The sequence below is a fragment of the Tyto alba genome, unplaced genomic scaffold, assembly GCF_018691265.1.
Source record: "Tyto alba isolate M040663 unplaced genomic scaffold, T.alba_DEE_v4.0 Super-Scaffold_41, whole genome shotgun sequence".
NCBI lineage: Eukaryota > Metazoa > Chordata > Aves > Strigiformes > Tytonidae > Tyto > Tyto alba.
In genome coordinates this window covers 3,551,408-3,565,711 of record NW_024881317.1, presented here as the reverse complement: position 1 = coordinate 3,565,711, position 14,304 = coordinate 3,551,408, and the positions used below count along the sequence as shown (strand labels likewise).

Here is a 14,304-nt window from a genome sequence, read left to right as displayed (position 1 = left end):
ATCCTTAATTAGTGGCATTAGCACCATTTTTCCATTGTATCCTTCCAAACAATCTCCCATCCGAACATACTGCCATCGAGTTAAAACACCGTGTCCCTTCTCCCCAGATCTCTAGGTAGGTTCCAAACAGCATCAGGAGTGTACAGTCCTCCATGGTGGTCTTCATCCTCGCCTGGATGCAGCAAGGACACTTGGTGTCCAAGCTTGGGGGGACTTGGCCCATCCATACTCAAGGATGCTTTATACCTGCTCCTCTTTAATGGCATTGAAAAGGAAAGTGTGGCACCTTGTTATGGCCAAGGGAGATATCTGTGGGGAGCACACAGGCTCTTCTTGGAGCTCCCAGCCCTGTTTTTCCTCCAGCTTTCCCTTGGTTATACAAGCTTTTATTTTTGATACAGCCCTTATAAGGCAAGTCCATTCTACAGACAGCTTTTCGTTACGTTCATCCTTGCCAAGATGATGTCGCCTTAAAAAAGAAACTTGCAAAAGGTTAAACTGTGATTAGATAGATCGCTTCGCCTCGCACTGTAATCTTTGGCGGAGTAAACACCATGAAGATTGAAAGGGGAAGATAACGGGGCTGTGCTGGTGCCAGTAACGCTGAGGGCTAGGTTCTGGTGGAGCGAAGCACATTTGCAGCATCGTGCCCACTCACTGTGCAAAGGCTGAGCAGCCTCTTGCTCTCGTTAGAGATTTGCTTAGTCCTGGCTCATCAGTTTTTCCCCCTGCTTGCCGAGGTAAGAACTGTATCTTTTTTCCTCGCTGTGCACCTAAAATTATCTTGTTATTTTCCATATAATGGTCTGGATTGATGGATGCAACAAATTGCTCCTCTCTTGGGATCATCCATGCCATAGTCAACAGTGCCTACTAAGACCTGCTCTTTCCCACAGGTGCTGCACTTAAAATCTTAAAACCTTCTGTATTTTGTCGGCAAATACCTTTGTAACACCCTGAACTGTCAAAAAAACATCGTGTGAAGGTGGGGGGAGAGGTTGTACCGCCGAGTGGTGTCAGCTGGAGGGAAGGGGAGAGCCTGCCAAGTTCAGCTGTCCCGGCTTAGCCACAGGAGCCCGTCATAAATATTTTAGTAACAGAATTATTTTAACTTTATTTTAATGGAGGGTTTGAGCTGTTTGTTCAACTTAGAGCAGTTTTAAAGCAGCCTGCTTCCATGTGCTGCTTTCGGTTAGGAGAAGACAATGTGAAATGTTAATTGGCTTCGTCTAGGAAGGGAGCAAGGGTTTGATTTGATGGCCTCGCTGCTAACGATCCGCTCGAGGACAGTAGTGCTGCTCAGCTAATGCTGCAGCACGGTGTAGAGCTGGGTGACGTCCACCAGCGTCCCCTGCCTCCCCCGAGCCACCGTCAGACCTGTACATCCCCCAGCTGCGGTCCCCATCCTGGGGGTGACAGCGGGATGGTGGCCTGGCCCGATGGCAGAGGGCAAATGGGGACAAGGCGCATCAAGCGGGTTTCAATCTGGACATGGATGCAAGCTGGGGTTTTCTCGTTTGTTTTGTTTTGTGGTTGTGTCGTGTGGTATTTGGGGTTTTATTTTTTTGTTTTATTTTTTTTCTTTTTGTTTTTTTTTTTTTTTTGTTTTTTTTTCCCTCAAATGCGGTAAGTGTTTTGAAAATGCTGGGAACTTGGCGAGGGTCAGCCACGGAGATATTTGAAGCATCCCAGCTGGTATTCCCTTCCGCTCTGCCTCGGCCTGGATGGCACGGGCAGCCCAAAGCCAGCTCCATGGACGGGAACCAGCTGAGCCACGGGCTGGGTTTGCTGCTGTCCTGGTCCCCGTGGGTCTCCCAGCAGCGCTGCGGACATGGAGGGCAGCTCTGCCTTCTCCAACCACCCCCAGAGCTGGTGTTGAGGGCTCTCAACCTTCAATACCAGGGGGTGGTATCTCATGAGAACAGCTCCTCTGGTTACAGAGCTCTGCTAGTGGAGAAGATCTCCGCAAGCCTGGCATCACCATGCAGTGGTGGTGCTCTCTCCCTTCCTTCTCTTTTTGCACCCTCTGTATTTCCAAGGTTTGCCATGTCCTCAAAAGACCCGGTCTTGGCTCAAATGAGTCTCCGACGAGTGCCAGCACTTGCCACCCCGTTAGGTCTGTGCTGGGGCTTGGCAGACAAACCTGGAGGAGACGATAGCTGGCACGGGGCAGGGTGTCAAATGGGTCCCAGAAACCCCTTGGTGCATTAAGTACCCGGTGCCCAGGAGATGCTTTCCTTCACACCCCCAGCTCCCCTCTTCCTCCCAGGACCCCGCTGCGGCCGGAGCGGCCGTGGAGATCTCCCTGGGGAGAGCAGGGCTGCGTGGGAACCGCGCTCCCACATACGGCTCTGAAACAGAGCTGCAGCTGAAAAAGCATTCAGTGGGTAGGAGTGAGCCTTGACATGGATCCCCGTTCGGAGGTATTTTCTGTCAGAAGGGGGGACACACCCCACACACCCTCCCCCCCCCAAAAAACAAAGAGTAATGAAAACCACAGATTTTGTTAGAGCTTTCCTTTTAATTCTGGGATATAATGAATGATTTCCCACTGGAGCAGAGGAGGTGGGATGCTGCGCACCTTCAGAGTGCAGTCAGAATAAATAAAACCCGTGTCTGCATCTCTCTGGCATCTGGCCTCTGCAGAAGCCACGAAGCCCCGCACGCGGTTGGCTCGTGAGCCCGCGTCTGGTAGGACTTGGTGCACAGCCCATGCGGCGCTGGCAGCAGCTGCCTGCAGCCCCCCTTCCCTCTGGCAGGTCTAGTGTCACCTCCAAGGTCCAATGTGACACGTCCCTGGACCTGAGCACGGCTCCGTGGGGGAGGAGAGGAGCGGTGGGTGCGGAACCGAGGCCACGTGCGAGGAGAGCCGCCTGACGTGGGATGGGGGGGGCCACCTACGTCGCAACATCGTGGTCACGTCTCGGCAGCCGCAGGAGGAAGGTCTGCAGGGAACCACTGCGCGGGAAACCTGCCCGCTCCTTCTTGAACCTCCAGGTCTCCTCTTCCACGGAGTAGAGGAGCGTCAGCATCTTGTTGACGGTGTAGACGGTGTCACCCTTGATGACGGCGGTGAAGAGGGCTCCTTTGCTGTTGAGGAACTGCCCGGGCAGGGCGCTCCACTGCCGTGAGGTCAGGTTGAAACAGTCAATGACACAACGCAAGAAGTCATCCGAGGGGCCGTTGCGCATGACGTAGAGGTTGTCGCGGTGGGCCACCATGCAGTGCCCGTAGCTCTGGTGCCTCTTGAGCTCAGTGACGGGAAGCCACGCGTCTCGCCGGGTCTCGTACTCATAGATGACGGTGGTGTCCAGTGGCTTCCACAAGCAAACGAAGATCTTCCCCATGGCTTGGGTGCAGGGTGCCGCCGCGCTCGGCTGCGGCAGGTCGGAGACAAACGTCCAGGTGCCGGAGGCCACGTCGTACCTTTCCACGGACTTCAGCGAGATCTTCTCGTACTCCCCGCCGATGGCGTAGAGGTAGCCCTCGTGGCCCACCAGCCTGACATCGTAGCGCAGCTGATGGGGGCTGGGGAACTCGCTCCAGGCGTTGGCATCGGCGTCGTAGCAGAAGCTGCTCTCCACTACCTGCTTGCTGGCCCCGTAGACGCCGCCCACAATGTAGATCTTATTATCCATGGTCGCCATGCCGGCTAGGAACGTGCTGGCGCCCAGCGGCAGGCAGGAGAGGGTCCTCCACGTGTTGGTCTCCTCATCCAGGTAGCAGATGGTCCTGGAGAGGTCCTCCAGGAACTCGAAGGTGGGTGTGTGGGCTCCCACTGCCACGAAGGTGCTGGGCAGGAGGGTCTCCACATAGGCCAGCAGGTCGGTGGAGAGGCAGTCCAGGTACTCCTTCAGCTCGGCGTAGCTGTCCCTGATGTAAAGCGCGGCGCAGTGGAAGAGGTCCAGGAGACCGAATATGGCGGCGGCTTGGTACAGCAGGATGCAGTTGTCGGAGTTGATGGAGTGGATCAGGTACTTGGCCAAGGGCTTCACCTGCAGGAAGGCGGCACACTCGACCGCCTGGAAGGTCTCCTCGCTGCTGAGGACCGGCCTCTCGCCCGCCAGCACCCGCAGCATGGCGAGGAACCCGCCCGCCCGCAGCTCCCCCAGCCCGATCTCCTCCTGCGTGCTCTCCCTCATGCCCGAGCGGAACAGGGCACGGAAGTACTCACTGCTCTCCACCAGCAAGGTCTTCTCCACCCAGAACGACTGCCCCTCCACCCGGATACACACCCGTTCCAGGGGCTCTGCCTGGGAGCCTTCCTCCTCGGGGGTCATCCTCGCCCAGGGGCTCAGCAGCTCTTAGGGTGGGTTGGGGAGGGCAGCGCCCGATGCTCCTCCGTGCCGTGCCCCGGCGCAGCCCCCCTCCTGCCTCCACCACCCTTTGATGCCTTTGCTGCTCTGCCCGGCGGCCTCCACGCCGCTGCCTTGGAATATAAATACCTTCAGCTAAAGATAGACGAGCTCGTGACCGGGGCCTTTCAAAGGCATCCGCCGAGCTCAGCTGCCCACCCGAAACCCAGGCAGGGCCCCGGCATCACCGGCCGGCGTGGGGTCACGGCAGAGGTGCCCGGCTCCATCACGGCTCGTCCCACGGAGGGTGCCCGGCCGCCCCGGGGGAACTGGGTTTTGCTCTCCCCACTCTCAGGCATCGTCCTTGCGATGCCCTAAAGGGACGGTCCCCACCTCAGGGCGGGGGGCATGGCTGGGATGAGCATATTGTTGTATTTCTCTTTTTTTTTTTCCCTTAAAATGTGGGGTTTATGGCCACAGGGAGGTAACCAGCGTCATAAAATCACAGTGCCATCCAGCCCAGCTGTGGGAAAGGGGCTTGTTCCCCCCTGAGCGTGGCCGCGGACAGAGAGAGACCTTTATGGGGCCGGTTCCTCTGCAACCCTCCCGAGGGAGGAGGCATTGAGCAACCCGGGCAACATCCATCCTGGGTGCAAGGAGCCGTAAACCAGCTTCACATTGGGATCCCGCAGCAAGGAAAATGAATTGCAGCAACCCTTTCTCACCAAAAAAGCCCCCTCTATCCCCAGGGCTCAGCCCACTGCCCATAACACCCGGCTACGGGCAGAGGCAACCCCCCTGCAGCCCATGGTGTGGTTGATGGTGAAGAAAAGCCAGTGTTTCATTTTGATGTGTAATTTAAGGTGAGCAGCCCACCCTGCTGAAGGGATGGTTTTTTCCTCCCTCCTTAGCCCCTCATCCCAGCAGCCGGGAGGTCCGGGGGCACCATGTGACAGCAAAGCCATTGCCCCAGGATCGTGGCTCCAGCAGGTTCCCCCCCAAAATCTGAGTTTAGGGGAGAAGGCGAGAGCTTTGAGCTGTGTTACTGTCATTGGGTCTTTTGGGTACCCAGCTTAAAATACCACATTTAGCTCTGATTGTTTTTAAAGCACCCTTGACCTGTGTCCAAAGGGGTCTGGGAGCCGGGGGTCCCCAGAGGGGCTCTGGGTCTCACAGCGGAGCGATCCCCATCCTCCCCATCCCCGGGGCTTGCAGGGACTTCCACACTCCCAGACTATTTTGAGAGGGTTTAAAAATAACCTGCCTGCATTAACGGGCAATAATCCCAACGGCGCAGCAGCCCCGCGTGGCCACAGAGCAGCCTTCACCCCCCAACCCTGGCTACGGCCCCCCCCTAGAAACCCCTCGGGGCCGGCCCAGGGGCCGTATCCTGCCGGTCCCGGGCGCTGAGCCCCATCCCAAATGGCTGCGATCGCCATGACAACGCTGACTTCAGCCTCCACCACCTACTCGGGCTCGGAGCCCGCTGGGTGCTGGCTGATGGCTTGGTGCGGGCAGTGGTGAGTACTCTCTCCGTGCTCCCCTTTCCCCCTCGGGATCATGCCTTTTGGGTGGAAAAAGGCGCTTTTATTTTTTTTTTTTTTTTTGGTGGCTGGACAGGCAGCACCGCTCCTGCCTGCGGGAGGTGTCATGAGTGCACCGGCCTCAGCCAGGGGAGCGGGAGCTGCTTTTTGCTTGCTGGGGACACGGCGAGGTGGCCGCTGAGAGGAGGCATGGCGGGTTTTGGGGCTGGGGGGGTCACAGCCTGAAGCCTCAGGAGTTTGGGGTTGGGGGTGTGGGGGGGGGGGGTGTGGGGGAGGCCTGGCGTGTGCCCCGCTGCGGGGACCGTCCTCGGGGTGGCCGGGGCAGCGTGTCCAGCCCGGCGCCGGCGCGGCAGCTTTCCTTACAAGGAGTTTGGCTGGGACCCGAGCGGTGGGAGCCGCGCTCGCCTCCTCCTGCCTCATTCATCGGCAGCCCCGGCGGTGCAGGGGCCCCCAACCCCGGCATCGGCCCCCGCGCACCCCGGCGAGCCCCACTTCTCCTCCGGCGGCGGGTTTTAAGGTGGGAGGCTGCGTTTCTCTTCTCTTTCTGGGGTGCGAAGGGTGGGTGGAGGGATGAAGGAATGTGTGTGCGTGTAGCGGGGTCCCTCTCTTTGCTCGGGTGGTGATGCCGGCCACCCTGGCTCCAGGGTGAGGATGGAGGAGAGCGGATTCCCCCTCCCCGGTGCCGCTGAGCCCCCTTTTCCCCCCAAGGCTGGGGCACCCCACGAGCCAGGCGGTTGAGAAGGTCCCCACCCGGCATGGCAGTGGGTGCCCCACGTCCCCCCCCGCTCTCTCCCGCAGGACCGAGGATGTCCTCGATGTTCGGCAAACCCCGAGCCGGCGGCGAGCGGCCGCCCCAGAGCCCCCTCGCCGAGTGCAACGTGGCCATCCTGGGGTGCCGAGGGGCCGGCAAGTCAGGTGAGCGGGGTGCCCCGCCACCACGGGGATGGCCGGGCATCGGGGAGGTGGGGGGGGGGTGGGGGGGTTTGGGGCTGGGGGAACACACACACACACGCCTGCCTCACCCACCTCTTTCACCTCCTGCAGCTCTGACCGTGAAGTTTCTAACCAAGAGGTTCATAAGTGAATATGATCCGAACTTGGGTAAGACACTTTCACCCTGGGTGGTTCCCCCCCCTCCCCAACCCCAGTTGTCCCCCTACAAGCTCCCACGGAGCATCCTTCCCGTCTCCCGCGTTTCCCACGAATATGGCATTTAAGAAAAAAAAACAAAAAAAACAAAAAAACAAAAACAAAACAAAACCAAACCACCCAAAATTACATGAAAAACAACGGAAGGGCTGGATTTGACCCAGACCCGCCTGTAAAAACAGAGGTGAAAGCAGCGCTCTCTCCGCGGGCATGTCCCGTGGGGGAACATCCACTCATCGCATCGCCCCAGCGAAACTGAATTTGGAATTATTGGGGGTCCTTGGGGAGCATCTTGTGTCTCCTGCTCGCTCCTGGGGGTGTCAGGCAGGGGAAGGGCTGGGGGAGTGAGCGGGGGCCACAGAGCAGGCGGCTCCGGGGGCTGCGCTTTGCAACAAGCGGTTCTGGGCATTTTCTTTTTTTTCCACTCGTTTGAGTAATTAATAACTATTTTCCTAGGCCTGACTCCAGGGCGCGGGGAAGAACCATAAATGATTTATCGGGGACATTAGGGAGATATGGACCTTGTCCAGGAACCAGCTCCAGCCCCTAATAACTCAGCGACTCTTAGGAAAGAAGGATAAATCCTTTCCTCCTCGGATCTTTTTTGGGAATGTGGTTTCATCTTCCCACGTCAAAATCTTTCCAAAATGCATCTGTTAGGACCCGGCCAGGAAAAGGCATCGTTCTCCCAGGGGAACGGCTCGATGGTTCTCCCTGCCTGCCCTCCTTCCAAAAAGAAAGGGGTGCTCCTTTTGCCTGATTTATTGGGAAACAGCTCCGCTGTCAAGCCCTTAGCTCGGTTTATCTCGCCAGGTCATGGCATTTAGATAAGGGCTGAGCCCTGGGTGCAGCGATGGCTGCGCCGGGCGCCTTCCCCTCCCTTCTTCTCCCACGGGAGCCCACGCTTGCAGCACAGAGGGAGAAATAACTGCTCTCAGCCAAGCCTGCCCAGCAGCATCTCCGTCAGCCCCCCCAAATCATGTTGTCTCAGGAAGGAGCGAGGTGGGAGGCGTCAGTGGAGGATGCTCCTCATCAGGGGCTGAGATTTTTCCACGGTGTCCCAAGCATCCAGGGCTCTGCTTGGCTTTGGAGAAGACGGGACACCCCAACTCATCCTCACCCCCCACCCTTCTCTTTGCAGAGGACACTTACGCCTCGGAGGAGCTGGTGGATCAGCAGCCTGTGCTGCTGAAGGTGATGGACACGGCCGACCAGGTGAGGCACCGGGGCACCGCTGGTGCCAAACGCCCGGCGTGACGTGGCTGGACCACGGCTGGACCACGGCTCAGCCGCTCCTCTTGCCCCCCAGGACGGCCCCGGGAACTGCGAGCGCTACCTGTGCTGGGCCAGCGCCTTCCTCGTCGTCTACAGCATCGACGACACCAAGAGCTTCGAGGGCTGCCAGCGTTACCTGGAGGTCCTCGCCCTGCACGCGAGGGGCTGCCGGCGCCGCTGCCCCGTGCTCCTGCTGGGCAACAAGCTGGACATGGAGCAGTACAGGTACTGGGTGCGGGGCAAGGCTGTCTTTTCCCGGTGAGGGGGAGCTCACAGATTCCCTTCCCCATCCCTCCAGCTGCGATGCGAACCGCAAATCTGATTTTTTTTTTTTTTTTTTTTGGTGGTTATTTCCACCTCCGTTGGTATTTGCCACATCCTCCCACACTTCTGAGGTTCCTGCTGTCCTGCCCGGGCAGGGGGATGTGCTTATTTTGAGCCTGTTGGTATTTTCAGCCGGATGTTTTTTGGCTGTGTGGCACGACAGCGTCACTGTCCCCGGGCAGGGCTCGAGCCCGCTCCAGCTCCTTGCCCCCCTCTGGCTCTGCCCTTTCCCTGGAGCCCTTCCTCGCCCCGTCCCCGCTGCCAGGACTGGATGTCCCCGGTGTGTTCTTCTGGCCTTTTGTGCCGCTCTAAGGCTGTGCTGAGCCTTGGTCCCATGGGTCCTTGAGTCACATCCACTGCTGAACCATCCCCCCTCCCTCCCACGCAGTCCTGAACCCCCCCCGCCCACGCTCCCAGCATGGATTCTGGCAGGAGGCTTCTCCCTCCCCATGGTGAGGACCTGCCCTGTCTCCCCCAGCCACTTCCCAGCGTGATGCCATCGCATCCAGCCCCCGGCGTCCCGGGTGGGGGTTGCATGATCCCCCAGGGACTCACGCAGCCGGTTACTCCGGGATTTCGGGAAAGGCAAAAACCCTTTCGGAACCACGTCCCCTGCTTGTCCCAGGACAGGGGACGGGCGGGTGCTGCCCTGGTGCTCACCGAGAAGCGGGCACGGGGTGTGGGGTCCGTTGCTCCCCGCCTGCACCCCTCGCTCCCCTTTTCGGGTGGTGGCAGCGCTCCTGAGGGATGCTGCACCCGGCCCCTCCCGCTCTCGCCAGGCAGGTGCCCGCCACCGAAGGGATGTCCCTGGCGAGCAGGTTCGGGTGCCTCTTCTACGAGGTGTCGGCGTGCCAGGACTTCGCGGGGGTGCAGCGCGTCTTCCACGAAGCCGTGCGGGAGGTGCGGCGCCAGGCGGAGCGGAGCCTCCCTGTCCGGCCGCTCTTCATCACCGAGGAGCGTCCCTGCCCGCCGGTGGCCACGCCGGTCACCCTGCCCACCCGCCACGGCTTGGCCAGCTGCACCTACAACACCCTCTCCACCGTTAACTACAAGGAGATCCCCTCGGTGGCCCAGGCCAAGCTGGTCACCGTCAAGTCCTCGCGGGCTCAGAGCAAGAGGAAAGCTCCTACGCTCACCTTGCTGAAAGGCTTCAAGATATTTTAGGATGCAGCCCCGAGGGCTGTGGAGGGGTGAGGGGGCGGCGGGAGACCCCCCGTTCTCCCGGCTCCGCGAGGGCTGGGACCATCCGTGACGGACTCACGGACACCACAGCGGGCGCTGGCGGACGGTGGCCCCGGTCTCCATGCCGGGGCGAAGCCCGCGGTGACGGTTTGGCGAGCGGACGGGGTGCCGAGAGTCCGAAATCGGCTGTGGCATCGCTCTGCCTCGCCCCCCACCCCGGCTGTTGTCCCCCTCCCCAGCCGAGCGCCCCGGCCTGCCGCCGGCACCAGGGCCCAGCCTGGTTTTCCCTGCGGATCCGGGTGGTTCCCGGAGCAGCCGGAGCCGCTGGCACCACCCCAGGGCCCCCCAGCTGGGCTGGGCGCCTGGCGCACCGTGAGGGGAGCCCAGGAAGGGGGAATTAATCATTAATCAAGACTCATTTGTCTCACGGGTCCCCTGACCAAGCAATAAGTAAGAGGAATTTTTAATTTTTTTTTTTTTTAATCTGAACAAGAAAGGTGCAGATATTGTTTCAGCTGACTAAAGGCCTCAGGTGTCCTGAAACCGATTCCCATGCATTGAACTAAGTCATACCAAAACAGCTGTTTTTTTAATCAACTTTTTACACTATAGTGTTCCTTTTCAAAGGCTTTGCGAGGAGTGATGCTTCGCTGACGAGGACACGCTCTGAAAAGCCTTTGTTTAAAAGACTGATGTATTTCCAAAAATCTCTTAAATTATTTCACGGTTTCTACAAGTGCCCAGTGACGGGCGTGCAGTGAATCCTGAAGCAGAACAGGCTCTACCCGTGCCCAAGCCAGGGCCAAGGGCCGCGCGTTCAGTTTCATTTGCTGGATCAGGTTAAATGGTTTGCTTCTCCTTGGAGTTGCAGTTACTCTGCAGAGTAAAATATCCATGTGTATATTTGTACACATATATATATATATATATATATATGACCTTACTGTGAGAGAGAGATATTCAATATGGGATTTTGATCAACGACTTTGGAAAGTATTTTAATAAAGACAATTTCTGAAAAGCACAAAAGCGCCTCCGCTTCAGCGTGGCTGTTTTCCTGGCGGGAGGTGACGGTCTGCAGGAAGAGCCTCCAGCCTCCCACTCCCGTTTGGCTCCCCCCGTTTGCGGCGAGGGCCGGCGGCATCCGAGGGAAGGGGCAAAGCGGGGGCGGGCGAGGAGGTTGGAGGCGGCTGAGCGCGGTGGGTACCGACCGGGGCAGGCAGGGCTTTGCAAGTCCAGAGCTGCTTTTGCTGGTGCAGCTCTGCTGCTTTTTTGTTTGGTTGGTGGTTTTTTTTTTTTTTTTCCTTTTAATTGTTTCCGCAGGCTAAACTGCATTTTTTAAACTTCCACCACTATGAATTGAGACATTCTGATACATTCCTTAGGGCCTAAACGGTTTGACTTCAGGTGCTGTTATATGGCATCCTCGGGGCTCTCTGTGTACAGAGACGTGACGGTGCCGTCCTTCCACTGGACCACAACTTCTCCTGATCTCTGATCCTGCGGCACCAGCTCCTGCTTGCTCGGCTCGGCGGGGCTGTGTTCCTGCACTGGCATCAGGGCTTGCTTGGCTTCCAGCTCAGCCTGCTGCGCGGTTTGCACGGCTTCTATGCACATGTGGATCTTCCTTTTCCTGCAGGGAAGGCGTAAAAAGGAACCGTGGAGTGAAGCAGAGAGCCCAGGCTGCATCTGGGGGCAAGCAGCTACCTTTGGGGCTGGTCACATCCATCGCTTCACACCTTGGCCCTGGGAACACACGAGCTGCTGACGGGCAAACCCCGGCAGCTGCACCGTGTCACCCAAGTGGTCTGAAGTGTTTGAGTACACCCAGCTGCGGGGTTCCCCTCGGAGAATGCAGAGCACACATGGCCCAAAGCGAGGCAGTAACACCCAGCAAGCCACCCTTAAACTGCGAGCACGGCACACTCGTAACATTAGCTCTTTTTCTCTCATTTTAGGATGAAAGCTCTGACCCAGATGCAAGTTTTTTTTTGCTGTAGAAACCAGTGAGTTGCTCCTCGGCTGCAGGGTTGCTGTGCAGCAGTACTGCCCCGAGGAACCCTGTGGGAACGCAGGCGGGAAAAGGCTGGGGAGCCCTGCTGCAGAGCCCCTGTACTGATGGGAGAGCACCTCACACCACAGATTCCACGTCACCTCCCTCCCAACAGCCCTGTGCACTGGGCAGGGCTGTTGCAGACGTATTAGGGAGGATCCAGGGCTTGGAGGAGTGGAGTGGCTCATTCCGAGGGACACACGAGGAGAGCAGGGAGCCAGGCAAGGTTTTACAAGGAAGCATGGTTCAAAGGGAGTTTGTCTTTGCTCGTCCCATCACTCAGGGCTTGAAACCCATGTCTGTCTGCCTGGGGGGGACGGTTCACACACACCAAGATACTCAAATTCTCCTGTCGTCTCACCTGTTTCGCACAATATTAATGGCCAGAAGGAGAAGACCCAAAATCATGGCCACAAAGGAAAGCACAAGGATGGAATAATTCCACGTTGACTCTGGAGGAAAGCGCAGAGAGGCAGCGTCAGCATGCACAGAGCAGTGTGACCCGCAGAGCCCAGCCAGGCGTTTTCTGAGGATACCCAGGCTCAGAGTGCCATGGCTTGGCTGCAGGATGAGAGCAGAGGTGCTGGTGTCCAGCTCAGCACCCAGAACAGAGCACCCAGGTTACATTTTTGGGGATAACCTCAGGCAACTCTCCCTCCCTGGGCAAGAGACTTACAAAACCGCTTTCTGCCGCTCCCAGCTCCCCCTGCCTCGGGCTCCGTCTCTCTCACGCTGACCACATCTGCCACACATCTGGCTTTTCAACCTTGCCCGAGAGCTGGGAGAGGCTGTGCCTGAGGCAGGAGCAGGGCTGAGAGCTGCAGCATCTCAGCAGGAGCACTGCTAGCAGTGTCCCTCTGCCCTGCAGCCTTCCTCGCCACTGCCACACTCAGGCAGGTGGATTTTGCCTTCCAACACCGGCCGGGATGTGCAGCGCCGACGGCAGCAGATGCTCCGTCCTTGATTTTTGTGGCTTTGAAGTTGATCCTCGGGGCACTGACCTGCTTCTATCAATCTGCTCCCTCCACCCTACCAACACCACTGGTCATCCCAGACCTTTGCTCTCTTGGCAGGCCGTGTGCCTGGAAAGAGGCTGAACCCCTCTCTGGGAAGTTCCACTCTATCTCAGCAAAGCCTCATGCCTGTCTTTATCCACAACCTGCTTCTTCTGGAGGTCAGACTGAGGGTCTGTATACCTGGAGTAAATCACCTCCTTGGGTAATTCCCTCAGCAGGAGGGTTAGCAGCCAAGGACTGTGTATCTCTATTTCAACTCTCAACCCAGGAACGTCAATGGGACTTACGGTCTTCTCTGCGGAAGAACCAGAGCAGCTCCTCCAGCTCTTCTTGATTTATACCCAGCGCAAGGGTCGCGTTGCCTGCTGTGTGGTCATACACGTGTGTGCTGGCAAGGGCTGCAGCGAAGTACCCATCTTGCTCTGCCTCGGCTGTGGAGGAAAAGAGCAGAGAGATGCAACAGTCGCTTGCCACAACACTTCAGGCTGGAAACAGCCTTCCCCTGGGCTCCCAGGGCAGCCCAGCAAGTCTCTCCAAGCAGGTAGAACACAGCCGTGAGGGCAGAGCCTTACCTCAGGCACTGAGAAGTGGAGAGCGTTTCTAGTTCCCACTGCACCCCCCATTATAGTGGGGGACCCAGGGTTGGAAAGACCCCAGGGCGCTGACTGTGCCTTTCCACGTTCCCGAGCAGCGTGTGTGTGTGTGTGTGTGTGTGTGTGTGTGTGTACGTAGGTATGGCCGTACCACTGGTCCCCAGGAGTGCAGCACTTACCGGCTTTCTCCTCACACACGCTCCTGCCTGCAACATCTTGCCACAGGGCCTTGAGGCCTCTCACGTTACTGAGAGCGACTCCTTTCCTGTTTGCCACCAGGTAGCCCTGGCTGCTGCCCAGAGGAGAGAGGAGCGAATTCGAGCAGTCCCAGCTCGTGTAGCCCGTGCTGCCACAGAGACTTGTCTGCACTCCGTCAGCTCCCGCCGCGGAGAGGCAGCTCCGCGCGCCGTGATTCATCAAAGAATCGCCTTGCCAAGACCAGTCCTGGAAATCTGACTCTGGATCACAGTCCTCCAGCAATAAATTCCCATTCATCGGGCTGGCTTGTAAACACAGCTTGACTTTAGCATTTTTCATCAGAAAAGCTTCGGTGTCTGCAAAGAAACCAGTATGTGAGTGTGGTCGTCCCCTAAGCGCAGGACATATACGCACACAGAGTGGACGGGGCAGGTGGGAATGACACCCAATTCTGGAACTGGGAAATCAGTGTAGGGCAAAAGGCATTCCAAGAGGCAAACCACCTCCAGTCTGGCTCAGGTCTTTCCAGTTTGGCTGTCTAACCTTAAAGTGTCAGCTGGAACATCCCTCTGCACGGAAGAGGTGCAGAAAGTCCCGACAGACATTGATACTGGGTTTAAAAAAAAATCCTATCTCCGTGAGTCAAGTGTCTTCCTTGGTGTCAAAGAGATTACA

At 58.0% G+C, this 14,304-nt stretch overlaps 3 protein-coding genes across 5 annotated transcripts; 1 reads left to right on the top strand and 2 right to left on the bottom strand.

The window, feature by feature from the left end:
* Positions 1 to 2,270: 2,270 nt before the first annotated feature.
* Positions 2,271 to 4,310, bottom strand: KBTBD13 (kelch repeat and BTB domain containing 13). Its single transcript, XM_032994202.2, has one exon. The coding sequence runs from the start codon at positions 4,278 to 4,280 to the stop codon at positions 2,898 to 2,900; it is 1,383 nt and encodes a 460-aa protein (XP_032850093.1). The 5' UTR covers positions 4,281 to 4,310; the 3' UTR covers positions 2,271 to 2,897.
* A 1,435-nt stretch (positions 4,311 to 5,745) lies between these two features.
* RASL12 (RAS like family 12) lies at positions 5,746 to 10,798 on the top strand. Of its 3 annotated transcripts, none has more exons than XM_042804354.1 (6): positions 5,746 to 5,815; positions 6,638 to 6,754; positions 6,884 to 6,940; positions 8,130 to 8,203; positions 8,298 to 8,488; positions 9,367 to 10,798. In XM_042804354.1, the coding sequence occupies exons 2-6, from the start codon at positions 6,646 to 6,648 to the stop codon at positions 9,749 to 9,751; spliced, it is 816 nt and encodes a 271-aa protein (XP_042660288.1). In that variant the 5' UTR covers positions 5,746 to 5,815; positions 6,638 to 6,645; the 3' UTR covers positions 9,752 to 10,798. The 3 variants fall into 3 exon arrangements, with proteins under 3 accessions (XP_042660288.1, XP_042660289.1, XP_032850086.2); XM_042804355.1 differs by lacking the exon at positions 5,746 to 5,815 and adding an exon at positions 6,134 to 6,356; XM_032994195.2 differs by lacking the exon at positions 5,746 to 5,815 and having other exon boundaries at positions 6,363 to 6,754.
* SLC51B (solute carrier family 51 subunit beta) lies at positions 10,230 to 13,952 on the bottom strand. The gene is made up of 4 exons (XM_032994193.2): positions 13,611 to 13,952; positions 13,126 to 13,269; positions 12,184 to 12,274; positions 10,230 to 11,402 (listed from the first exon to the last, which is right to left on the bottom strand). Exons 1-4 carry the CDS (start codon positions 13,924 to 13,926, stop codon positions 11,183 to 11,185), a joined length of 771 nt encoding a protein of 256 aa, XP_032850084.2. The 5' UTR covers positions 13,927 to 13,952; the 3' UTR covers positions 10,230 to 11,182.
* Between the last annotated feature and the right edge of the window lie 352 nt (positions 13,953 to 14,304).